Source organism: Stenella coeruleoalba (genome assembly GCF_951394435.1).
Source record: "Stenella coeruleoalba genome assembly, chromosome: 13".
Classification (NCBI taxonomy): domain Eukaryota; kingdom Metazoa; phylum Chordata; class Mammalia; order Artiodactyla; family Delphinidae; genus Stenella; species Stenella coeruleoalba.
Genome location: NC_137159.1, coordinates 26,778,865 through 26,806,772, shown reverse-complemented (window position 1 = coordinate 26,806,772; position 27,908 = coordinate 26,778,865). Strand labels below are relative to the sequence as shown.

The 27,908-nt window shown below is 37.3% G+C and overlaps 1 protein-coding gene across 5 annotated transcripts in view; it reads left to right on the top strand.

Annotated features, from left to right (window-relative positions):
• The window catches only part of LOC307195715 (uncharacterized protein), a 98,376-nt gene extending 71,007 nt beyond the window's left edge, over positions 1–27,369 (top strand). The window contains exons 5-7 of one of the 5 annotated variants that reach the window (XR_013830936.1): positions 882–1,471; positions 3,119–3,218; positions 20,083–27,369. Coding sequence is in view for 1 of the 5 variants with exons in the window: in XM_079940080.1 (XP_079796206.1) it covers positions 1,274–1,471; positions 3,119–3,218; positions 10,672–10,679 (306 nt within the window). In the remaining 4 variants the exon portion in view is untranslated. Of the gene's footprint in view, positions 1–881; positions 8,796–10,671; positions 11,154–20,082 lie in introns of those variants that run through there. The other 4 variants (XM_079940080.1, XR_013830934.1, XR_013830935.1 and 1 more) reach the window with 4 other exon arrangements.
• Positions 27,370–27,908: the final 539 nt, after the last annotated feature.

Sequence of the window (27,908 nt, the reverse complement as noted above, 5' to 3'; positions counted from 1 at the left end):
AATCACATTTAAAATAAGGTAGAGTGTAGTAAAATACAGGAAGGTAGACTGAAAGGCAACAGTAAATTTTTTTAAAAGAACTTTTATAATTATATTACATCACTTGACAGAGCTGTAGTTCTTTGTGTAAGCCTTTAAAACTTCCCCCAAACATGTTCATTCACCTTGATTCAATCATGTGCACAGAAGAAGTTCCTTGTTGGGTTGGTAAAGCAGAATCATATCCAGGCTCTAGCTAGATCCAAACACTATTGCAGTTCTGTACAAACCTGTGTGGTATGTACAGATAGAAACAGTAATATGTAAACCTGTTCACCATTGGTACATTGATCATTTCCTAAACTTATTTCACCTGTACCCACCACCCCCCCCCCCCACAAAGCACTAATACTCCTGTAAGATATATTAAATGTGTTGATTTGGATAACTAGAATTTGATCGACAGAATTCCTCCAGCAAGAGGGAGTTTTAGGTAGAATGGAAGAGAAACTCATGGAAACGCTTGAATGGTCCTTTCCTTGATTCCACAAAATGAGTAAGACTGATCGAGTCCCTTTAATATGCAGCATCCATATTGCATTTGTTCTTACATTTTATGCTGTAATTAAATAGAGTAAAAGTTATTGAGTGAATATTAAGTTTATTGGGTAGCTGAGTTGATAATTTATTTTTGTGCATTGGAAATCTATGTACATTTATATTGTAGGAATATGGCAATGCTCCAAGAAAAATGAGAAATTCACTGGTAATTTCCCACCCAAAGAGAGCCATTGTTAACGTTTTAATATTATATACTCTTTGTGTCTGTTTTTTAGTCAAAAATGGCATCTTATTGCTTGAATTTGCATTTCACTGATTATGTGATAAAAACTCCTTTTTAGGGCTTCCCTGGTGGCGCAGTGGTTGAGAGTCTGCCTGCCGATGCAGGGGACGCGGATTCGTGCCCCCGTCCGGGAAGATCCCACATGCCGTGGAGCGGCTGGGCCCGTGAGCCATGGCCGCTGAGCCTGCGCGTCCGGAGCCTGTGCTCCGCAACGGGAGAGGCCACAACAGTGAGAGGCCCGTGTACCGCAAAAAAAAAAAAAAGAAATCTCCGTTTTACTTTAATTTTTCTTGAGGTAACATTGGTTACCGCCTCTCAGCTCGAAATTCACTCTTTTGTTACTTGCTCTGTGAAAAGTGCTATGGGTCCTTTAAATAGTTTTTCCTTGGCCAGCTCGTGTGATGTTAGGCTTTCCTAATTGATGGCACCTGAGGAAGGTGTTGCTTCGTGATGCCCCGGTGCTTGCTGGGAAGGCTCTTGGTGGCGTCTTCAGCACCCACTCACTCCTGCAGCTCCGAGGGCGTCCTCAGCCCTGCTCCCGGGGCTCACAACTTCTCCGGTAGTCGGCTTCAGCAGTGCGCAGAGAGAGCAGTGGACGACAGCTTCCGTCAGCATCTTCTATCAAGCAGTTTTGGAGTAGCGCCTCAGGTGAGAAATCTCCCCGTGCATAGTTTTACTGGAACCCTAGAATGTGGATTTCCAGCAACTTACAGAGGGCATATTTCCAGAAAGTTCCACCAGGAGGCACCACAGCAGCTTCTTTACCATCCAGTGAGCCACAGTCATGCTCTTTTCAACCGGGTCTGGACCTCAGTCCTGTGGGCAGGGAGGAGGAGGTCTTCTTTTCAACTGGAGGGTTAGCGGCTCTCCTTATTTCTGCTAACTGTGTGTTTTGGCGTTCTCTTTACTTGTCGCTGGCCATTCCTTCCTTACTCTAATCGTCTTTCATAATTAATAGTTTTTTCATTACACTTTCCATGCTCAAATTACTGTTTGTTTTTCTTCTGGTTGGAGACAGAATAATAACTAAATAATCTAATATTAGTGTGTTATTGTTTAATTTTAAAACCCATTTTTCACATTTTTTTGTTTCTACATCATTATTTTAATGGTTTCATAGTAGTCCATGTAGTAGTAAATACTTCATGCCTATTGTTATACAGTTTATAATATATGTTTTTCATTTTCACAATTGTAGACAATGCTTTAGTGAACATCTTGGTACACATCCTTTGCTCCTATCCGTAATGATTTTCATTAATTCTCAGTCATTTGGACATTTTAGTCAGAGGCAAGTGATGAACACACCACGTCAAGTGCTTTATATATTTCCAGGGGAATACTGAACATATTACTTAGCGCCATAGCAAAACATCAGAAAAATGTGAGGAAATCATGATTTTTATTGTCTTCTGCCAAACTCTCATAGCAAGAATCTGAAAAATCTCTGGTGAAACACAACTGAAACTAGATTTGAGATTGAGCCATTAAATCCCAGTTATCACCAATCACTTCTGGCTGCTTCTGATTAAACACTTTCTTTGTGTTTACGATTGGGGAATCCACCTCATGAAAAGAATGGCAAATGGGAAAGAAGTAAATGATTCGGAGTATCTTGGTCGTTCCTGGGAGAGCGCTCTGACAAAGCAAACGGTTTACCTGAATGTCTTAAGCAAACTGAGCTTGGCTGATTTCCTGTGTTTACAGAAAAGAACCGCTGTAGCTTCAGCTGGAAACCCTAAGCCAGTGGCTCAGTGGTGGTTTTTTTTGACGTGCCTGCATCACAGGTATAAACAATCTGCGATGTTGAGCTAAACGTACCTAAACTGCTGAGGCTCTTTCAGGTTAATTTAAACCAACAGGGAATGATCCTGACTGGCAACAATAGAAGATTCTCTCCCAGCAGGAAGTGCATGGGGGCATCCCTTCTAGATCAGACATGCTTCAGAGACTGCTTCTGGAAGCGGTCGTCTTAATTGAATGTTTGTGTCTGAATGTTTGTTGCTCACAGATGTTTCTCACCAATACTGTTGAGCCTTTTGGTGGTTTCTAAAAGAGGCTATGTTAATCTCAGAACAAGGAGATACAACATATATGACGTGTAATCACACTATAATGATAAAAATAGACATATGCCATCATTGTTGTCATGGGCAGTATCAAAAACACAACACAGTCACTGTAACTTATTGGGCACCTGTTATGTAGACAACATGTCTCTTGTCCATGGATTAGTGTAGTTAATCCTCACAAAGCTCTTAAGAAGTAAGTACCAATAATATCCCCATTTTACAGATGAAGACACTGAGGAAGAGAAAAGTTAAGAATTTGCCTATGATTAGTTATCCATCTGTTCAGCCAGTGCACAAATTACACTGCCCAACTCCAAGATCAGGTGAGTACAATGGCCTGAGCACCATGCTTTACTGCTTCCCACATATTTAGGAGCTAAAAGAAATCAAGTAGTGGACCTTAAAGAAAATCTTCCTCTACCTTCATTCAACTCTTTTCGCTTTCATTGTGGTGGAGTCTGTGAGAGACTTAATGTATCATGTAGAATTATCAAGTTAAATGACTGCATTTTTCCCCTTAATTGACCATTTTGAATTGAATTGCTTGGATTTATCAGATTTTTTTATAATGCAGTGTGGTCTACAATAGCTATTGCCAGCCTCTTTCCCACCATCACTACACCTGAAAAATAAAATTCACACATATGACATTCTATCATGTGCTTATCCAGAATTAATGCACAAAGCTGCATAAGTAAAAATCTGTGGTTTATGCACAGTTTCTTCCAGGCCAGCTGCTGTGTCTCCCAGTCACCCTAGGGTCCGCAGTTAAGGACCTGCAAGTCTAGAGAAACTGAGAGAGACATGTTGGCTTGGCCAATAGATCTTGAGCACCTGTAAAGTGCAAGGAGCTGGATCACTGCGGTGGACTTGTCGGGGATTTAAAAATAATAAGACAGCCTAGGAGACGGGCTTTGACACCACTGACAAAAATACACTTCAATTACCAGGCAGTGAGAAAAGGAGGGACGTGGGTAGAGGAACATGTCAGCAGGGTGTGCTGCGTGTGGCCCATCTTCAAGTCTCAGTTGAATTCTACTGTTCAAATGTGGGCCACTTGGGGGAAATTCTGTACCATGAGGGTTTTGCTGAATGTTTAAAAAGTCTTACAAAAAGATGAATAGGAGACGTAGCAGGTGGCAAATCAGAAAGTTGTGTCTTGTAAACAGGGGGAGGTCAATCCAACCTCCAAATCCCAAAATATATCAATATCCCATAATAGAGAATCACTATCAGGGAACTTGCTGTTTGTTTATTAGTGGCAGCATGGCATAAAATCAGGATAATTCAGCGTTTAAAATCCCTACTTTGTTTGAATTTATAACTAGTATAAATACTGCTAAGATTATATACATTTAAATTTTTTCTGCAACAAGTTAGACAGGATCACAAATTCACATGATGCTCAAAAGAACACTCAGAAATATTTAATGAAAACCTTCATTCTAGTGATGAGGAAACTCTAGCTCAAATAAGAAGCAAAAAACCATACTCAAGCAAACAAATCTGTAAAAGAGTTGTAATCAGAAATATCCAGTTGTCCTACCTCCTAATTTTGTGATCCATCTGCTTCACCATCAGTCAAAAAATCTGATTCTTCGAAGAAAGAACTTTGGCTTGGCTTTAGAGAGTAAGATTAAAAAACAAGAAAAAACAAACACTTAGGTAAAGGAACAAACAGCCAAAATTAAGTAAATCTGGGATTTTTTTTAAACCAGCGTTGTCTGCATTGTTATTTTGGGCTCAGAGCGATGGCTTGATGCCAAATTTAAATGGAAAGCATTATCTACTCCATATTTATAAATCTTTAGATTCTGCATGTGTCATGAAAAATGTAAGTAAATTTTATAATAGTAAGGTGTGTGGGATTAATTTGTATTCTATGTTGAAAAGCTCCACGGTAGGCAATTAATTCATGAAACACCAGCGATTGCTGCCTTAAGGGCTACATTGCTAGATAAAATTACAGACCTCAAATCTTATGATTACACTGGTATCTATTTTTTGTGTGGTCTAGGGAATATATCATCTTAAATTGAATATTTACCTAATCAGTAGGCTAAGGGTATCTTCTGGGTTCTGCCCCCTTCGACTCTAGAACGCGTTGTCTAGTTGTGAATATTAATATGCTGCTTATATAGGTAGGTACTACTGCTTACTGTTTTCACTTCATGGCACACTTATTAAATGATACTTGTATGCTATACTAGAATAAACTAGAGGGGATCTAAATGGAGCTTGGTAAAAATTGTATAGCCTTTATATTAAACAATGATAAAGTAAAACAACTAATATAAATAAAAATTTAAAATAACAAGCCATAATAAAGTATAAAGTATTGGGAAAGATATCAAATACTTGATTTACATAATTTTCAAGTAATGCTTTTCAGGATTTTTACTGAGAAACTTGTAGTTGCTTCCACAAACATAAGTGTTTTTTGGTTTTTCTGTTTGTTTTGTTTTGTTTACCAGGTCTTATTCTTGAAGTTGTGACTGTAATTCTAATCAATGCTTTAATAACATCTCTCTATTTTTGATCGTCACATTAGACAAAATTTTAATCATTTTTACGATCAAAAATTTTAAGCCAGTGTTTTTCAAAGAATCTAGTTTCTTCTTTCTTTGGCACACAAAAACTCATTGCAGTATCATCTGATGATGTGTATGAGACTGATTTCGTTCCAAGTTGGTGGTTGCTTTTGTAAGGTATGTCCCAATAATGATGGTAGAAGGCACAGACTGGTAGAGCCTTCACATCCACTAGGCGGTCATATCATCTTTACATGAAGATAGAGATGGGCGGGCAACCACCTAAACCCACGCTGACAAGGTCTCCTGGGACTCCCGCCCCTGACCTGCTGTATCTTTGCTCTGGATCATTAGTTCTTGTAGCAGTCCTAGCAATCTCTTGTTCACCATGAGCATTGGCATACTCGCCGCTGGCTGTTGCACAAGTTGATGCCCGCTGGTTGAATGGCGAGAGAACTTTGATGGACCCATGGGTGTGGCGGTTCTCACTGTGTCTGCCATCCGAGACCACTTTTGACCTTTTGTCTGACTCTCTCTCTCTTGGGTAACCTTCCTGGGAGACCCTAGAGAGGCTATTTGTGGCTGAATGTGAATAGTTCCAGGGTTCTGGGTAACCCAGGCTGTACCAGGCAGCCCCAAGTGTTGAGGGGATCATTATCTCATGTCCCACTTACAAACATTAGATTCAGAACTGTATACCTAAGCAGACTGCTTGGTACCCTCTGATTCAGGTATGTGACTTAAAACAGCCTTGAAGAACTTTGAAAGTAATATAAAAAATGGCAAACTTCTCTATTTTACCCTTTCTTTACCTAGACTAAACCTGCAGCCTCACAGGAGCTGAGAACATATTTATTCTTTATCTTTTACTTCAGACACTCAGCAGGAAGGTAACACACTTTGAATGAAAAAGGACAATTCAAGTTAGGTTGGTGCTTTGCCTAAGCCAGAAAGGTTTAGGGAGAGAAATTGAGGATGAAGAACAAAAGAGACAAGCTTTTTCCTTTTCTTTTTTTTAACCTCTCATGGTTTGACTTAATTCTATTATTTGAATGATTTTGAATTGATTTGGACACACCCACATTTAAATATAAGTTCAAAAATGCATTCTAAAGTCAAATGGAAAGTAATTTGTGTGGTCTTGTTATGAAAATAGTTTTATTCTCTGTATACTCCAGTCTCTCCACTCATTTATTCATACTTGTATTCATCTATTTACACATCATTCATATATTCACAAAATATTTGTTACTGTGGATACTATACCTGGTATTGATCTAGGTGCTGAGCTGGAAAGGTGAAAAAGTCATTATCAATACCTTGGAGGGTCTCCCAGTCTTGAGGGGAGTCATAGAGGTTAACACATAATTATTGTACAGTTGGACAAGTATCATTATAGTCTTATGAACAGAATATCAGGAGAAAAATATTTTATTTAGTCTTATTATGTATTTGAGTATTCACCTGCCCAAGATGGAAATCTATCTAATAGAGTTTGTACTTTTAAGGACATAATCCAACATGATATTTTTTATTTGCTGAGATCTTTTCTCCATGAAGTGAATTAGGAGCCCAGGCTTCTTCTATGTCCTGACTCTATTTCCTAGGGCCTCAAAGCCTTTGGAATGTAGTTGGAAGACAGAGGAGAAAAGGGTGTAGAGGCTCTGCTCTTAATCACTCCATCCCAGAAGTGACATTCATTACCTTTGCTCACATTCCATTGACAGGGTATACATGCAGGAGGTGCTGGGTCCTGCAGCCCTGGCAAGTTAACATCTAGCAATAGTTTTACACAGACGAAGGCTAGGAGCTCTTTGCTGAATTGCTCACATTCTCTGGACAAAAGTAAGGAAGTCTGTGGCTGTTTATCCCCTTCTCAAATATATGCTTCATTGTTTTCCATCCCTCTAACTCTAATCATGGGCAGCAATATTTCTTCAATATTTTATCCACTCACACTGTCCAGGGAGGTTTCTTTGGCACAACAAGCAAGGCACACTGGGTTTATTTTTATAGCACATTTCCCACAGTCGTATCAGATAAAATGCATTACATCTCACCAGGTGACTGCTGAATAATCTCACAACTGTGGCTTCCATGTGAAAGGCAGAGATGATTAGCTTCCAAGGTGTTTGTGGGCCAGAATTGCTCTGCTTCCCTTAACTAGGTAGGTTAGTACCTGTTCGAGTTCTTTGAGCTTTGTATACTGTTCCCTTGATTGACAGGAAGGAATCATAGACTTAATAGTCTGGTTGTGAGGATTAAATGAGATATTTTATATAAATTGCTAAGCATGGCTTTAGGCACATATAGAAAGCAATCCATAATTGAGGCTCTTGTCATTGCTAATTAAGGATAGGATATTAAGCAAAAGTGGAAGTGTCCTTTTTGTGGAGGAGGATGATATACTGAAACATTTAAACGTATTATTTGCTGTAACTAATTTCTAATGAGATTTCAATGTGTGCTTGCTGTCTGATTCCCCAAGAGAATGGATTTTCTCCCTCACTTTATCACATAGATATTGCCTGAATAAGGTCCTAATACCTGTAACTGAATTCACTTTTAGGATTGCACTATCCTTTAAGAGGCAGCAAAATATATTAATAAAGAGTGTTAGTTCTAAACTCAGATTTCAAGTTCTAGCTGGGTTACTTATCAGCTGTGTGACCTTGATCAACCTGTTTCTGAATCTGTGAATGTTAGCCAGTGATATTCCTTTCTAGGGACATTATGCTGGGAATGAGATGATTTATATAAAACACTTAGCAGAGAAGATGGCATAGAGCAAGTACCTAATACATGTTACTTTAATCATGATGATTACACAGAATATTGGGATTGGGGTCAGATGACCTGAGTTTATATCTGTGTTCTGTAGCTTTTAATCTTACTGAGCCTCGGTCTCCTCATCCATAAAATTGGGCTAATAATATTCTCTTCACACAGTTGTTACGGTGATCTTAACGTATGTGAAAGTTCATAGAATCTTGCCTAGAACCTATAAAATATTAAATACGTGTTAAAATTATTTTCTTTTATTTGCGGTATCTGTGGCCCTAGGCAAGTTGATCTGCCTCTCATATTGGTTATGCCTCCTACTTGGCCTGTTATAGTTAACATCAAAAAAAAAAAACAGGGTTTCCCTGGTGGCACAGTGGCTGAGAGTCTGCCTGCCGATGCAGGGGACACGGGTTCGTGCCCCGGTCCGGGAAGATCCCACATGCCGTGGAGCGGCTGGGCCCGTGAGCCATGGCTGCTGAGCCTGTGCGTCCGGAGCCTGTGCTCCGCAATGGGAGAGGCCACGACAGTGAGAGGCCCGCGTACGGCAAAAAAAAAAAACAAAAAAAAAAAACCAAGAAAACAAACCCTCAAGCAACTCTAAAAATAGTACTATATCTAACATTATTATTTAAGAAGAGGATGGCATTCTGTTCCTGAAGGATTTGGCCATTGGAATTGTGGAGGAAGACCATCTTGGGATTTGTGTGGTGACATTTCTTAAATGCATGGTATAGCATGGGTTGCTTTCATCACACAGTAGGGAAATACTAATATCTATAATTTTATAATCACTAACCCAGATTAACTTTAAAGCCATTAGTAAAGACGAATTCCATTTTGATATTTAGTACCCTGCTAGTGTATCTCTCACTACAGAAGTTTAAAATAAGCATAAAAATAAATCCAGAAACAGATAAAACTAGCCTGTGCTGTGGAACACCATATTCCCAGGCAGTCCAATCTGAGGTCCACAGTCAAAAAAGATTTTAATCTATGAACTATGTCTACAGTGGGTGTTGATGGGAGACAATGAGAAATTGACGCCTTTTTACCCTCCCTCTGTCCTGAGGTGGTTTCTATTTCAGGTTCGATCATTACACCATTATAGAGAAGCCCTGCTATGCTAATATTTTCCTTAGACTTTGAACAAACTCAGACACCATAAGATTTTTTTTTTTTTTAACACGGAGGGAAACCTGAGAGCTTTCTGTGGTATCTCTCTTGTACTCCTCCTGTTCTCCTATGTGGATGCCCTTCTCTATCTTATATCACTTCCCCAGTTCAAGAATCCTTCAAGAGTAGCCTCAAAGCCCATCTCTTCTTTGCAAAGTTACTTGTTCCATATTGCTTACATAGATCTCTCTGCTTCCAACCCCCTTGAAACACTGTTCTTGTCTTTCAGTTGAGTGTTGAATCACAGAATTTCTATCATATTATTTAAGTATTATTTAAGTAGCGCAGGGAGAGGCTAATCCTTGAAATCAGGAAATAATTATATCTTAAATTAGAATTTACAGCTCCGTGGCAGTGAACACAGTGGCTAAATAAATAAAAATTTAATTAAAATGGTATGCAATGAGGGCCTTACAAAAATGCCATTAAGAATAACATCGTTTGCATAAAACTGAATATCTAAAAACAGCTAGATACGTATTTAACTTTCCATTTGTATGTATAGATAAAGCACAAGGATTTGCCCATTAGGATTTTATTTTCCATGGTAGGTCATTTCAGATGCTTTACGTGACCCTACAGGCATCTTTTTAAGATTACCTTTGTACCCTGGTTTTTCATCTTGGGACTGCCGCCATGTACAATCCTAAAATGTTCCATAAAGGCTCAATCTTGCTTTTATGTCATGAGCCGTTTCCATTTAGTTAAAATTAAACTCTCAGCTACAGGAATATCTCCCAGGACTCAAAGCTTTGCCTTCTCAGTTAAGGCGTCTAACCTGCTAGCTTCCTGAGGGCAGTGAGCTCAGAGTGAAGCTGAATGACAGTGAAACCCCAAGTGACGTGACATCGCTTCATTCCAGAATGGGTGTTCCCCGACGGCTGCATCTAACATATGCACAAAATCTCCCTCTCGATTGGCACTTCCAACACCATTCCTAAAATGTAAGCATTGTTCTTTGGTGTCTCCTAGGTAGCATAAATTAAATGGGATAGTTTTTGTATTGTGTTCCACCTCCACGTAGATTTTTCTTTACTGGTTTCTACATGTGTCTCAAGTTAAAGCATTGTTTCCTAACTATCTCACTCCCTCTCCTGTTTACCCTCCTGTCCCTCACTTGCATATGAGAGCACAGTAAGCAGACACCTTTCCTAGTATCCACCATTGATCCATCCCCTATTGCCCTGTCCTCGTAGGACCTGATTTGATAGGAAAAGGTGTTCATTCTCAGATATTTACCAGCATGAGTGAGACTACCAATGCTTCATCCTTTCATTCACTGTGTTAGGTTTGTAAGAGACACATGGAACAAAAGGGGCTTAATCTCTTTTGGCGCCCAGCTGGAAATCCACAGGGAGAGAAGGAGCAAACAGGTATGCTGCTAATTATCAAACAGGTTGTTATGATGGGACATAGAACAGGGAATGAGAGCTCACCTGGTTAGAAGCAGGTGATCAGGGGGTTGACTTTTTAATAACTTTATTGAGGTACAATTTACACACAATACATTGTTCATATTTAAAGTATACTAAATACTGTGAGTTTTAATATATGCGTAGACCCACAAACCCATTATCCCAATCAAAATACCAAATATGTTATAATTCCCAGTGTTTTCTTGTGCAGCTTTGCAATTCTTTCTTCTCTCTATGCTTTACTCACTATATATTAGTTTACATTTTCTAGAATTTTATAAAAATGGCATTATGCTTTTTTTTTTCTTGGTCTGGGTTATTTTACTCAGCATAATGATTTTGAGATTCATTCATGTCGTTGAACGTATCAATAGCTTACTTCATTTATTCACTTACTTATTTATGGCTGAATAGTATTCCACTACAAGAATATACCACAAATTAACTTTGCACTCCCTGATGGGCATTTGGGTTGTTTCCAGTCTTGTCTTTTATGACTAAATCTGTTAGGAATATTTGTCTACAAGTCTTTGTGTGGATGATATACTTTCATTTCCTCTTGGTAAAAATTTAGAAGTGGCCTTGCTGGGACATACTATCAGGACTTTTGACTGATGGAACAGCATAAGAGGTTGGAATACACATAGTAATGAATCTTTGAAGGAGGAGAGTTGGGGCACCTTTTGGTCCCTTCCCAGGGGATAAGTATATACTTCAAAGGTACCTCAAATTTGCCAAGTTTTGAGTCTCAGTTCTCGACCTTCTTTTTCAAGTGTGGTCCCTTGTCAGTATTCCTTTGTTCAGTAAATTGTACCACCATCTGTGAAGTTGGGCAACACAAAGTCAGCCTTGACACCTACCTCTCTTTCACTCCCTTTATTCTATTGGTCTTCAAGTCCTACCGTTTTTCCCTCGTGAAAATCCCTACCATTTGTACTGCCCACGCTCTAGTGTGGGTCACTGCAGTCTCCCCGCCGGACCACTGGGCAGCATGCTCACCGTCCCCCATCCCTTGACTTGTACTCTCCATCCATTATCTGTGGTTAACATAAAATGACCTTTGAAACATGATATACTCAGCATAAGCCTGAGTATATCACTTCACAGATTAAACCTTTAAACAGCCCTTCATAATCCTTGGAAAAAAGCCCAAAATCTTTACCATGGTTTACACAGTCTGCATATCCGTGTCCCTGCTTAATGTACGTACTCAGCGTTACAACTCAGTATTATCCTCCGGTTCCATTTTATGTTTCGCCTACAGTGAGCTTTATTCAGGTCATCAACTTTTCCAAGTTCTTTATTACCTCTGGACCTTTACACTTCCAATGTCCCTGCCTTTCTCTTCATTTATTTGTCTGACTCTTACTTAACCAAGTTAAATATCATTTCCCCTAGAAAACTCAGGTCTAGGTAAAATAACTTAAGCCTGATCCTCCGTACCAATCTTAAGATATTACAATGGCGAAGATTCTGGTCAGCCTCCCTAATTGAAAGTAGGGCCTAGCTTATCACTTTTGCATTCCTAATACCTAGTACAGCAGCACATCTTGAACATATTAAGTGCTCTAATGCATTTGATCATGAAATAAAAGGCTATGACAGTGAGCTAGACTTTATATAACAGATGCCTGACAAATATTTGAAAAGTTGAGATGAATTCAAGAAATGTTTCTCAATAACCAACGTGGATGTCACCAATTTCATACACTAATATCCATGACTTTGCTTATGACAGAGGCCCTCTGGCTCTCATTCAAAATTAATTTTATACTTAGTCTACACAGTCCTAGTAAATTCAGGTATCAAGTTTGTTATACCAGAATATATTAGAAACAGAAAATCCAGTGGTTGAAGAGAAAAATTAATGCAGTTGTATATAGGCACACACACTGCAGCAAAGAGTGAAGATACTGAAAAACACGGAACTGTAATTCAAAACCTCAGTAGTCTAGGGTCATTTTGTCGAGGGTCATATGATCTGATGCCATCATTTGATTGGAGTGGAGGCAGATTTTGATGTTACTAATTAAGGTGCTGATCTGATGAGGCTACTGATAATCATAGGTACGCTTGATTGTGTTCTGTGTGACAGAAATGGAGCTAAGCTCTCTTTGCATTATCTCATTAAATTCTCATAATGACCCTATAAAATTGGTATTGACTTTATAGAAGAGAAAAGGAAAGTTGAGAGAAGTTAAATATCTTGGCCTTGGCTACCTAGCTTTCAGATATGACTCTAGCCTGCTTAGTCTAAGTAGTCAAGAAAGGATTAAATTATGTTCTTTTACCGTATTTAAAGAAACAACAAATTGTAAAAGAAGTTCATTGAGAACAGATTTTTTTCTTTAAATTTTGGATTCTCCAGGGGGATGTTTGAGTTATCTAAAATAATAAGGTAGGAACATTTATTTCCCAGTCATGCCAAATAAATGAAGTTTTCCTGTAAATGCTTTCCCATGATTACATTACACTTCATGATTATCTGTAAAATTACGAAAAGACTCTAGCGAACAGTGCTCCCTGAAAAGTGGCAATAGCATGATGCTAATACTAGACAATGTATTACCCTATACGGGCTCATTAAGGGGCCTGGTTTTCATCTTTAATTGCAAAGAACATACATCCCTGGAATGAGTTTGTAGTCATTTTAATAAGAAGTACCAGAAGTGTGAATAGAATCTATCACCAGATCCACTTAGAACCCATTTATCTTTATGACTATATGTGTTATGGATCATCAGCCCATGATCATACAGACCCCCATCAACACTCATCTTCCTGATGGCAAGTGTAAAATGCAGTGTCTCTACTGGGAGATGAAATTTTTTTCCACACTTGTGAGTGATAGACTCCTATGTTCCTAAACATATTTTACCTCAACTAATTAATTCCAGTGCTGCATTAGGTAAACCTCTACTCCCCAGCTCTGTCTTTTAAGGAGTGCTCACTACCAGGTAATGACTCAGGGACAGCCCACCCCCAATCAATTCCTCCTCTCTCCCCAACTTCTTCACATTGTCTGATTCCCGACCTCCACTGTTTTTGATATATTTTACTCTCTTGGATTTAATAAATCACCACCCCCCCAAATTCTGTTGTCCAAGTCGATATAGACTTCCCCTTCCCTAGCCAGGACCCCACCTCCATTTAGCGTTTTGAAAGCCCACCAGTATGGTGTATAACCAGTACTCCTCACCAGTGCAGTCAGCGTGTCTCCATATCTCTGTTTTCACCACTTACCTTCCCCCAGAAGACCAGCAGGATTAATCTCATCATGCTTTTATTCCCATTTTACTCTGTAACTACCAAAAGTCCAAGCATTCAAGATATTTAAATACTAATTTTTATCCCCATAACCTCTTACATCTCTTGATCTGATCTAATCTCCCGTCTCTTTCCAATCTCTCACTCCCCAAATAGTTTCTGTGTATCCTTTAGAATATATAGTCTGTCATTACCAAAATTCCCAATCTTCAGTATTTTCCTTTAATGTTTCCTTTATCTTCTGACTTGAATAAAAAACTGATTTCCGGCCTTCCCTGGTGGCGCAGTGATTGAGAGTCCGCCTGCCGATGCAGGGGACGCGGGTTCGTGCCCCGGTCCGGGAGGATCCCACGTGCCGCGGAGCGGCTGGGCCCGTGAGCCATAGCCGCTGGGCCTGAGCGTCCGGAGCCTGTGCTCCGCAACGGGAGAGGCCACAACAGTGAGAGGCCCGTGTACAGAAAAAAAAAAAAAAAAAATTCAGTAGTGTCTCTACTTTTCATTTTAGGGCTGGAGATAGAAAATACTGTTACAGAATTTATCTAGCTGAAAACAATGTCCATGAATGGACTTTAAAATAGTAGAGTCTAGGTGGCAGCAGTTAACTGTCAGTAACCAGGTGGTACTTAACCACATATGTTGTGATCACTAGCAAAGTTGGAGTAATAGCCCTGGGAACCAGATACACAGGGACTTACAAGGATGGTTAATAGAATATGACCTCCCTAGGGGCAAAATAGATTGGTGGCTGACAAAGTCACTACTCAGCTTGAACCAGCAGAAGAAATCAAGGTTTGGTGATTGGGCGTCTGAGGATAGCCACCCTAATAAATATGTCATGATTCCTTGCATAGGTTTCAGACTGGGGACCATTGTTCAGAATCAGAGCCCACTAAACAGTGGTTCCAAGTGGAACAATTGCAATACCACAGCATGTATACAAAGCAATGATTTGCTGCATTTTTCCTCAAGAAAATTATGGCCATTTACTCACTTGACTATAAATTGGGAGATGGGGATTACTCATATTTTTAGCACTGTTGGTATAGGTTATAGGGTTTCTGTGATATTGAACTACGAATACTTTGAAACATTATTGTGGCCTTCCTATATGTATGGGGGCATATGGGAGACAGGTAATAAATCACTTACATAGACCACCTGATGGTCATTTCCCTGGACCCTGAATGTTTAATTGGTATTAACATACTTGGAAGTTAGTACAACTTCCAGATTGGGCCCTTGGTTGTGTATAACTACCAAAATAGGGAAAGCCACATGGAAGCCTCTGAAAGTGTTCCTGTCATGAGAAAGTAAGTAAAAATATATAAATAAAAATTGTATCATATATGTATTATATAGAGTTTAGGAGATTTATATCAGCCATGAGTTTCTAACAGATGCAAGGATGGTGGTCCTTATCACATCCCCAGTTAAGTTACCTAGCAATGATCTTGCAAAAACCAGATGGATCCTGGAAGGTGACTGTAGACCGCTGCAAGCTCAGCCCAATAGTTGCCCTGATTGAAGTTGCCATGATGGATGTGGTAACTTTGTTAGAACAGATAGAGCCTCAGGTTCTGGTATATGGACACTGTTTTGGCATGTGCATTCTTTTCTATTTCAGTAAGAAAAGAGGATCAGGGAGAGTTTTTGCTCACTTCAAATGTGTAATAAACACTTGCAAATTTTGCTGTTGAGCTGTAATTCCTTTTCCTCTGCTATAACGTAATCCAAAGGGATCTCGGACTATCTAAACAGTGCAGAGCGCAGCACATGAATCCATTGCTTTCAGGATAGCATGTTAATCTCTTCAAATAGTTAGTACTATGAAGGCCTTCATGAGACCCTGTTTAGAGGATGGAGTGGTCATGATGGCAGAGAGAGAGGCCAACAGCATGGATTCTCACTAACTAAGGCTAATCTAGCTACTGCTACTGCCAAACGTCCAACCTGTAAGAAAAAGAGACCAAAACCAAGCTCCAAAATTACATAATTTCTTGAGATTTACTATCTACCTGGTAACAAGTTAACTATTTTGAATAGCTTCCATCCTGAGAATATTACTGGTCTTGTCACTAGAATAAATTATTATTATATATTTCTGCCAGTGTATATGGGTTTCAAAAACATTCCTGTTCTGCTAATTGTTTTTCAAAGAAATGAGTTTTATGGAAGGTGTAATGGTTTATTTTATGCCTCAACTTGACTGGGCCACAGGGTGGCCAGATATTTGGTCAAACATTACTCTGGGTGTATCTGTGAGGATGTTTCTTTTTTTGTTTGTTTGGTTTTTTTCTTTTTAACATCTTTATTGGAGTATAATTGCTTACAAAGGTGCGTTAGTTTCTCCTTTGGAAAGCTCCTTAACATTGATCTTGGCAATGATTTTTTGGATTTGACACCAAAAACACAAGCAACAAAAGCAGAAATCAACAAGTGGGACTATATCAAACTAAAAAGCTTCTTCACAGCTAAAGAAGCAATCAACAAAATGCAAAGGCTACCTACAGAATGGGAGAAAATTTTTGCAAACCATATACAGAGTAAAGGGTTAATGTCCAAAATATATAAGGAACTCATACAACTCAATACAAAATAATCCAACTAAAAAATGGGTAGAAGAACTAAGTAGACATTTTCCTAAGAAGACACCCAAGTGGCCAACAGGTACATGAAAAGATGCTCAACATTCAATCTGGAACAATTCTTGAGTGTACAAATCCTTCACCTCCTTGATCAAACTTATTACCAAGTATTTTATTCTTTTTAATGCAATTGTAAATGAGATCGTTTTCTTAATTTCTCTGATAGGTATTATTAGTGTATAGAAACACAATTGACCTTTGTATATTGATTTTGTATCTTGCAACTTTACTGAAACTGTTTATTAGTTATAACAGTCTTTTGGTGAAGTCTATTATAAATATTATATCATATCATCTGCAAGCAGAGACAATTTAAATTATTATTTTCTGATTTGAATGCTTTTTATTTCTTTTTCTTGACTAATTGCTCTGACTAGGACTGCCAGTATTGTGTTAAATAATAGTGAGAACAGGCATTCTTGTCATGTTCCTGATCTTAGAGCAATAGCTTTCAGCTTTTCATCACTGATTATGATGTTAGCTGTGGGCTTGTTATATAGGGCCTTTATTGTGTTGAGATAAATTTCTTCTATATCCACTTTGTTAAGAGTTTTTTATTAGGAAAAGATGTTGAATTTGTCAAATGCTTTTTCTGCATCTATCAAGATAATCACAGGATTTTATCCTTTATTTTGTAATGTGGTGAATCACATTGATTAATTTGCAAGTGTTGACCCATCCTTGCATCCCAGAGCAAAGCCCACTTGATCATGGTGTATGATCCTTTTAATGTACTGTTGAATTTGATTTACTGATATTTTATTGGGTAATTTTGCATTTATGTTCATCACATATATTGACCTGTAATTTAATTTTTTTGTATATCCTTGTCTGGCTTTTGTATCAGGTAATGATGGCCTTGTAAGATGAATTTCAAAGTGTTCTTTCCTCATCTGTGTTTTGGAGAAGTTTGAGAGGGAATGGTATGACTTCTTATAATATTTGGTAGAATTCACCAGTGAAACCATCTGGTCCTATAACCAAAGATAGGAAATCTGAGAAGAATGAAATATTATGATAAAACATCATAGCCTAATTGAAGTTGGGGGACAAAGTCTTGGTTGCTGTGACAGTAAATTACTCTTAGTTTGAGTAAGAGCTTCTCACATACCACTATGTTCTATTTAAACATGACTAGGATTTTGGGTGATCCTGTGACCAGAGCTACTCATCATCAACTGGGCATAATCATATCATTAAGCCATAAAGTCAAGTGGGTACAGCAGAAGTTGACTATATAATGAAAATGATACATTCAGGATTAGGCCAAACAGTTTGAATTTGACTTCCTATCTTCTAACTGTACTTTTTTTTTTCTTTTCTGTCATTATCCAAGATAATTTTCTTTCTCATGAGTAGTCCTAAATGGTTTCTTTACAAATCTATCATGGTAGTTTTGATATTAATTTGGGGGATGGAAATAGCAATAATAATAAATGTATGTAGGGCATTCCAGTGACTTCTGGAGAGACATGTTCTCCTGATCTGAAAGGCAACAGGAAAAGGAGAGAGAGGGCACAGCCTCTGAATGTTTTTATGTTTTTGCAGAAATGCAGTTGCCATAGAAATTCAATGCAGAGTCATGTTAAGGGGTTAAAATATACAAGCAACCCATCTTAAACATACTACATAAGGAAAAATCTGAATTTTGTTATATCTAGTGTAACACATTTAAATTAACATTACTATCAAACACTCAGTAATTTGGCATTGTAAATCTCTTAAAAACAAAATTATCATAAACTTCAAACAAATAAGTCTCTCACAGCTTAAAAACAAACAAACAAACAAAAAATGGGGCCTCAGGTTAGGATTCAATGTAACTTTTTTCAATTTTGAAAAACTTATGAGTTTAATAGGAGTTAAGAAGAGGAAGGACAGGGGAGAGATTGCTAAAGGATTTCTTCCTGGGGTGATGCAAATATTCCAAAATGAGATAGTGGTGATGCTTGCAGAACTCTGTGAATACACCAAACAATGAACACTTAACCACTAATGCTAAACATTGCACACTTTAAAGTGGTAAAATGTATGGTAAGTAAACTATATTTCCATAAAGCTGTTATTTTGAGAAAAAACAACTTATGATAGGCAGTCTCTTCCTGGGTGCTGGCATTGTATATAAAGATCATATATTACCTAGTTCCTGAAATGTGACCACTTTTCTCGCTAATCAAACTCAGGAGTATATTTTTTCTCTTTGAGTAAAATTAAAACAAAATTTTTAAAAGTAAATGATTCAAAACACAATTTAATTTATACCAGAACATGAATTTTATTAATTTGTAATTAATTTTAAAAACTGATTAAGACTGTAACTCTTAAATTTTTACCTATATTTACTTATTCTGTTTCCTTATCCATAAAATGGGGGCATTTATCATATAATAAAAAAATGTAAAGCAATTAGAACTTTTCCTAGTGCCTAGAAGGTGCTTTGTAAATATTTGTTATTATTAATAAGTAATGCACAGGCCATATTCACTTCTCCAATAGAATATTTTTATACTTTACCAAATAAATTTCTTATTTTCCAGTAAGTATTATTTTTTCCTCAATTTTTTTCACAAGCTGTCCACTCGAGAACACAAGAATTTTAAACACCAATCTTCAGCTCAATGAGTTTACAAAGTAGGTGTGAAGTCACAAAACTTCAAGATATTGTTTATTTTTTTCAGAAGTCACAGGTCTTTTCAGGAATTAGGAGGTTCCCATCACATATGAAAACAAAGTAACATTGTTAAAAGAATACCATTCAACTGGCATAAACATTGAAACATTCTTCAGTTTTATAATTTAGTGAATTCTAAGCTCCTATTTACCATTTCCACACCTAAAATCTTGATATTAATCCAATTCCTCATGCTCAGTTCAGTAATGATTATGCATTCTCATTATGAAATTTGGAACTTACCCAGTTGTACCTGTGAGTGGATGGAGGCAGCAAGACCAGCCAGACAGAGGGGTGATTACCAAGGTCTCAGTCCCTTTAGAAATTTAAGTTTGGGCCACAACAGGGCCAGATTCATGGGCATTTGACCTGGGCAGTCCCACAGGTCAAATGAAGGGCCCCAAACTTAAAAGAACCTCATGCTTGGTCTATTGCTCTGCTGTCACTGTTTTGAAATTCTTAGTAATTTTTGAACAAGGAGTCCTACATTTCATTTTGCACTGAACACAGAAAATTATATAGCTAATCCTGGGTCATAAAGCCAGGTAAGCTACCAAATCCTGTGGTAATAATTCAGGGTAGGAGGAAATTAGTATAGGTGTTTGAGGAGGGAGAGGATGAGTATTAATGGTACCCTGAACCTACCTGCAGCAATGGTGTCTGTACCTCTTCCCACTAACCTCTCATAAGTTTCTCCTCAGAAACACGGACAAGAACTACGGAGGAGGGACTTTCCTGGTGGCACAGTGGTTAAGAATCCGCCAGCCAATGCAGGGTACACGGGTTTGAGCCCTGGTCCGGAAAGATCCCACATGCCGCGGAGCAACTAAGCCCGTGTGCCACAACTACTGAGCCTGCATTCTAGAGCCCGTGAGCGACAGCTACTGAGCCCTCATGCCTCAACTACTGAAGCCCGTGTGCCTAGAGTCTGTGCTCCACAACAAGAGAAGCCACTGCAATGAGAAGCCCGCTCATCACAATGAAGAGCAGCCCCCACTCGCCGCATCTAGAGAAAGCCTGCACAGAGCAACAAAGACTGGACACGGCCAAAAATTTTTAAAAATTAATTAAAAAAATTCTGGTTCAAAAGAAAAATGCATATACAAAGCTTAAAAAGAAAATGATGAAGGAGCTGTTTTCCAAACCTCATGCACAGAGAAGAGAATCTGTATGAAGCAAGGGATGGATGGGAGGTGTCTTGCTTACATCTCTATTCAAGGAAGACTTCTGCAGGAAGGATAGCTGGTTGACAGCCTCCAGCTGCCCCAAGATTGGCCAATGTGTTCTTGCCAGACTGCTTCCCCAGTGACTAAGCACTATGATGTACTAGAATCACTATATTCCTGCCCACCCCTAGATTCCTAGAATCCCTGTAATGGTAGACTTTGCTTAGGGAGTCTGATTACCTAGTCAGTTAGCTAGCATCCTCTCTCTCTCTCTTTCAGATATATATATAATCGCTATTGGGATCATGGGTAAATTTTTGTTTCTTTCACCCTGCTTTGCTTATGTGTATATTTTTTTTTTTCTGCAAATACATGTGCTACTTCAGGGACTTACAATATTGTTGGAAATCATCAAGAATAACACATTTTGTGATCTGTTTGAAAGGAATAAATGATTTCACCCACCTACATTTACTGACTACTCATGAAATGCAAAGCTTCACCTTACTTTACCCTAATCATCAGAAAAATGATTCCAGTTTTGGTACAAAAGGATACTTCCAAGTATCCTTTCTGCAAGATTGTAGAAAAGCAACCTCATGTATATTACATGATAGCTTTTACATGAATTACTGCTGCTGCAAATCAGTGGGCAGTGTATGTGGACAAATACTCAATGTTTTCATGTTTTTTTTAAGTATAGGTTGCACTTTTGCATTTCATGGTGCCTTTTAGAATTAACTATATCTTTTCTTTAATGTCACGAACTATGTTTTGAAATATTCAAACACATGAGAAAAAGGCTTATTGAAGTAAATATTCTGCAATTAGTATTTCTCATGCCACTTATACCATGATTACATGAAATGTAAAATCACTGCTTTTGAGTATTAGGAAAAAAATAGAAGGAATCATAATTATAGGCAAGTTTTATTAGGAAATGTTTAGGTTAACTCTGAAATTCAAGTATAAATAAGATTGTTTAAAATCTCAGTTTATAGTTATCACAAGTATGTGTGATAAGTTAAGTTTTGCTAACCAGTAAATTGGGGTGGTCCTTGAATCTTCCTTTGGCAGTTCCTCCCCTTCATTTCAAATCAATCAGAAAGTCTTACAGACTCTACGTCCTAAACCTTTCTTGAAGCCCTCTCCTCCACCCTATTTCTGCTGGCATTGGGCTCATGCTCATTTTTTCTTCATTTGAGTGCTCACATTCTGGCCTCCCTTCTGACTCTCCACATTGTTGCCAGTGTGATTGTTCTGAAATGGAAATATGGTCATTCCTCTGCAATTCACATCTGTCATTGAGTTCCCAGAGCCTAGCTTGAAGTCAAATACTTGTTGGCAATATATTTGAGAACTTTTTTGATCTTACTCCTGCTTGCTTCTCAGACTCATCCCTGTCTGCCTACAAAACCTCTCTGCTCTGGCTCTGAACTCCCTGTCATCATTCAAAAGTTCCATGAGTTTTCACAGCCCGGCAAGTTGCATCTTCCGTTGCCACTGCCTGGAATATATTCCCCTCAGCCCAATCCTGAAAAATAGAACTCATTTCTCTTTTTTCGCCTATATTTTTTCTTAAGTTCATGATTAACATTGCCATTTTAAAAAACCTCAATGCAAAGAATTTAATTTGCACATCATAAAATAATTTAATATTTCTGTATAAAATATTCTTTTATTTCCCATTTCAGAATAACTAAACCATAATATCACGTGACAGTTTTTCTCAGCTGATTTCACTGATTTTCCCCCAGCAGATAAACAACTTACCTTGAGTTAAGCACTTCCTCCTCTGCCCTTTGCTGCATACCGAATAAAGCTCTGATAAACATCTTCAGGTATTGCATGTGGCAAACATTCTAACATGTCCAGGAAATTCTTAAAGCCAGAGACTCTCTTTGTTCGTTTCCATTCCCTAAATGTCTTGGATACTTGCTACATGGCAAGTACTCATGTAATATTTGTTTAGAGAATGAACGATAGCAAATAATTGAGAATAAAACTTGATTTTTTAGTGTTATTTTGAAATTTTTTATCAAAATGACAGAACATAACTATTCAGTTATACATTTATCCTTGGTCATGTTCTTGCTTAAATCGTGTAACTATTAACATACAGTTCACTCCAACAGCATTTTTATGTTCCTACGTATTAGGTATTTTGTTGTTTGCTTGGGAAACTCAGATAAATACAACACTGACTCTTTATTCAATGTTTTCTTATTATAAGTGAGTGATGAAATAACAGTTGGTACTATTCACTGTACTCTGTGCCACCTACTATTTAATCACCTAATAAGATACTTCGAGGTGAAATTTAATCATCAGCAGTCTTATTTTGTATATGTGTGTAAAATAATTTAAATGCATTCAAAATATGCATTGTGTTGTGGCAATATAGGTAAATTTATGTATAAAAATCATTGGATATAATGGTTATTCAATTAATATTTTGGATTGGTTGAATATATCACTAATATGAATGAGTAATTCATACTACTATAATCCTTTCATTTCAGCTGAGCTCTCTATATTTTCTTCTTTTTTGAAGAGAATGGCACTTCAGTATAATCACAAAAAGAGTGAATAGATGGGATTGCATAGTCTCAATCAACCTACTTTTTACATGCAAAAAATTTAAAAACACATAATTATAAATTTCCTATATTTCACAGTAAACATTATTGTTCAAATCTTAGAGTTACAACAATATAAAATGTTAGTAAAATCAATGTTTTGTTGAAATTACAGTAATTCATGTAAGATTTTTTAGAAACTGACACTAGTGAAAACTCTGAAGTAGTGTAGTTTTTTGGCATTTATTTTTCAAACTTCCAATTGGAAACTCAATCACAAGGGACCATCCAGAGAGTCACACACTATCTACCCTGATTGCATCTCATGATCCTTACTTCCCTGCCTCCACTAAAACACTGAGTTCTGAGTAGTAATTTTTCAGGGTTTTGATCTCTGATCTGTGCCTTATAATTTGATGAAAGTAATTTTTGAAAGGTTAATATGTCAGGACATTTTTTGCAAATGTCCTAAACAGGTTCTCTTGTATTACTATGATTATTAGTTTCATAATGTTGCCATAACAAATTGCCACAAATTCAGAGACTTAACACAGGCATTATCTCACAGTGCCTTCACAGTCTGAAGTCTAGCTTCCTTGGGTCTCAGAAGGCTAAAATCAAGGTGTCTACATGGCTGTGTTCCTTTCTTGATGCTTTAAGGCAGAATCCACATCCTGGCTTGTGTGAGTGATTGGTAGGATTCACTTCCTTGTGGTTGTAGGGCTAAGGTCCCTGTTTTCTTGCTGGTATTGCCGGTTGGCTAGACATCAGGGATCTTTCTCAGCTTCTAGAGGCTGCTAGCCTTCCTTGGCTCCTGGCCCCATTCCTCCATCTTCAAACTAACAAGAGTGGGTCAAGTCCCTTTCATGCCTCAAGTCACTCAAGCTTCATCTCTTTGACTGATGATTCTGTCTTCCTCTTTAGCTTTTAAGGGCTCATATGATTACATTAGGTCCACTCAGGTAATCCAGGATAACCTTCCTAATATAAAGCAATTGATTAGTAACCTTAATTCCATGTGAAAGACTCTTCTCAGCAGTACCTGTATCAGTGCTTTACTGAACAGCTAGGAAACAAAAAATCTTGGGGAGATATTTTTACAATTCTGTCAACCACTTCATGTAATGATTTTTTTTTCTTCTGGAAAGCATATTGAATAAGTTAACTAAGTAAATAGTGAGAACGTTTTTAGCACTTTATCCTATGATGGTTTTCTTTTTCAAAGAAAGAGTACAAACAAGGGAGAAAAACATAAAAGAACATTCTTCATTCTGAGTCTCTCTCTCTCTCTCATTCTCTCTCATCCTCCTCTTCTCTCTTAGTTGTTTTGTTGCTGTTATAAGTTTTTCTTAAACATGCAGCTTCTGACCAATGCCATTGAAGGCCCAGGTACATTCTATCTTCCTGCTTTGCCATTTTTAGCATGTGGATTCCATTCTCCCATTCATAGTATGGTTGATAATCTTCTAACAACCTGCCATTATTCCAAGCATAAAGAAGAAGGGTGGAAAAAACATAAAGTGCCTAAGGGTAAAAGCATAACTGCCTGCCTATGGAGCCTCACCATTCTTCAAAACATTCCCAAAAGCTCAACTCAGTGACTTGTTTCCATCTAATTGTTGGAACCATGCTACATTGCTTTCCTTAGATGAAAGAAGACTAGGAAAACAGTGGGGCTGAATAGATTGGGTTGATGAACACCATTGCATCTGACACACTATCATCAGACAGAGGATAGTATGGTTTATATTTGAATATTTCTTGTCTAACATTGAACAGAGAAAATAAGGAAATTTGTGCTCATCTGACCGAACTGTGCCTTGGTGTCCTGAAATTAATTTTATGTGGATTGAAGAAATCAATAATCACTAAAGTTCAGAATGGAATTTCAATTTTCATTTAGTAAATCCTAAACCATATGTAATATTTGTTTAAATTGTTAATCTTTCTCAAAAAATATTGAAGTTTTTAATGTTAACTTTATGGGATTAAGCCAAAGACATCAAGAGTGTTAGAAATTCCATGCCCTATATATTGTGAAGTGTGGAATGGTATGAATATATGATCTTTTGTCTTATCACAAATTATAATAAGCTTTTAACTTGACTATCTGTTAAGTTCTGTAGCTTTTCTAAAATTAGGATTAAGTTAAATTTGAGCTCGTATATTCTAATCCATGTAAAATTTACATATCTGATTTTGTGACTTTTTGTGACTATCCTTCAAATCAGCATTTCTATAGCAGAGCCTATCTACCAGAAACAACAAAATTTAAGGCATGTTATTTTGTACTTTCAGTGATCTTAGTCCTTGCACTTAAAAAAACTCCATATCAATATACATTAATGGGAAGACATTGTAATGTAACAAAAAAATCAACAATGTGTTTTTACTTCACTGTTCTCTTGTCTGGGTGGCATAGTATAGATGATGGGTAATAAAAAAAAATGAGATTCAAAGCAATTATTTTCCAAACTGCTGGCATTGAAAAAATTGTAGTCATTTGGAAACATTTAGGGCTCTGAACCAAATGAACTTACTATTATATAAAATGCAAGAATCAAAATACATAACAGTAATCCCTGAATGTCAAGGGCAAATCACTTAGCTATAATAATTTTAAGTCCTTGAGCATTTATTATAAAGCATACTGACAATGTGAATATACACCTGGCTATATATCTCCCAATAACACATTGATTTTCAGCTATTTCAATAATGGTATAGATCTCAGCATAGGACTGTTCTATGATAGAAGCAATCATTCTAAGTAAGGTATGTATTTAAGGTTATGTCAAGTTGTGAGAAACTTACTAAGTACTTCTGTTTAAAAATTTCCCTGTTTAATATGTTAAAACTTTGTTTACAATATTCCAAGGGTATTTTATTCCAAAGGTCTTTCATCATAAAATATTTTCAGTGTAACATTTACTATTACGTGACAATTCAAGCAGGTAATACATACTTAAGAATTTACAGTTTGTCAGAGTCAGATGTGAAGTTGTCTTTCTTAGAAAGTGACATCTAAGAGAAGACGAATGTTCCAAATAATACAATAGTACTGCTATATACAGAAAAAAACACGTTCTTAAAACAACACAAAACAAAACAAAATTGGTAAGATGCTAGAAGAGCAGATACTTGAAGAAGGATGATTGCAGGCTGGCAATGCCATGTGAAACAACACTGCACTGAAGAAACTGGAGGAGTCTGCATGCCCTGAAGGACTCTTTCTTCATGAACCCCATTGGCCTCTCACAGCAAAGTGTCTGAAAAATCAACTAAGAAGTGTCTATGGTGATACAGACCGGAGAGGGGAACACAGTCATGTGGGTGGGACAAGTATATGCATCCTGATGCTTCCTCTTTATTTCCACAAGACAAAAGTTTTAATCAGAAAGAACAGTGACACTACTGGCCTTAGGGTATATTAAGGCCAGTTTTAACGAGCTTACATGATAGGTGAAACAATCATTTGAGGGTAGAACCTGATTAATTAAAGGTATATTCATTAAAGATATAACAATGTATATTTTAAATTAGCAGGAAATTACTACAAACTTTATGAGATGTATAAGTAATAAGTCAATAGTGGAGGTAAAATGATATACTATATGTTTATTTAATGCAAAAGAAGGCAGAGCAAGAGTATATAATAAATTAAATAAATACAAAACAGCTAGCAATTTAGTAAAGTTTTTATCCAACGACATCCGTAATCACGTTACTTATGAATGGCTTAAATATAACTTTCTTAAGAATGCAATTGTCAGATTGGATCAGACAGCAAGATCCAATTCTACTGTGTCTATTAGAAATGCAGTTAATATATACTGATAAAGATAAGTTAAAAGTAAAAAGATGGAGAAAGATATGCCATGAAAATAGCCCCCAAAACCTTGAATAGCTATGTTAATATCAGAAAAAGCCAGCTTCGGAACAAGGAACACTATCCAGAATAAAATGGGACAGTATATCATCATTAAGGGTCAATTCTCCAATAAGACATAATGACCATAAATATATATATATATATATTACTGATAACAGAGCATCAAAATAAATGAGACAAAAATGGAAGTTAGTAAAACAAGTTGGCAGTTCTAAAATTATAATTGAGACATCAAAAATCCTTTCCCAGTAATTGATAGAACAAATAGGCAGAAAGACAGTAAGAGTATAGAAGATTGGAACACTATCAACCAAATAGTCCTAATTGACATTTATAGAACAATTCACCCAACAGTAGAATACACGTTATTTTCAAAGACATATGAATATTCAACAAGATAGACCATAAAATAAGCCAATAAAAATATCTCAATTTAAAAGAGTAGAAATCATAGCTACATTTTAATAGCATAATAGAATTTAGCTATAAGTCAAACAGGAATAAATCTAAAAAATTCTCAAATCTTTAGATATTAAACATCCCATTTCTAAATAACCCAGGGTTAAAGGGGAAGTCTAAAACCAATGAAAAAACAGTCTGTATGAAATACAGATAAAAATACAACACATCAAAATATGAGGGATACAGCTATAGCAGTGCTTTCAGGGTCATTTATAGTATTGAATACTTATATTAGGAAAGAAGAAATGACTCAGATCAATAATTTAATTTTTCATCTTAAGAAATTTTTTCTTTTTTTTTTTTGTGGTACGCGGGCCTCTCACTGTTGTGGCCTCTCCCGTTGCAGAGCACAGGCTCTGGACGCGCAGGCTCAGTGGCCATGGCTCACGGGCCCAGCCGCTCCGCGGCATGTGGGATCTTCCCGGACC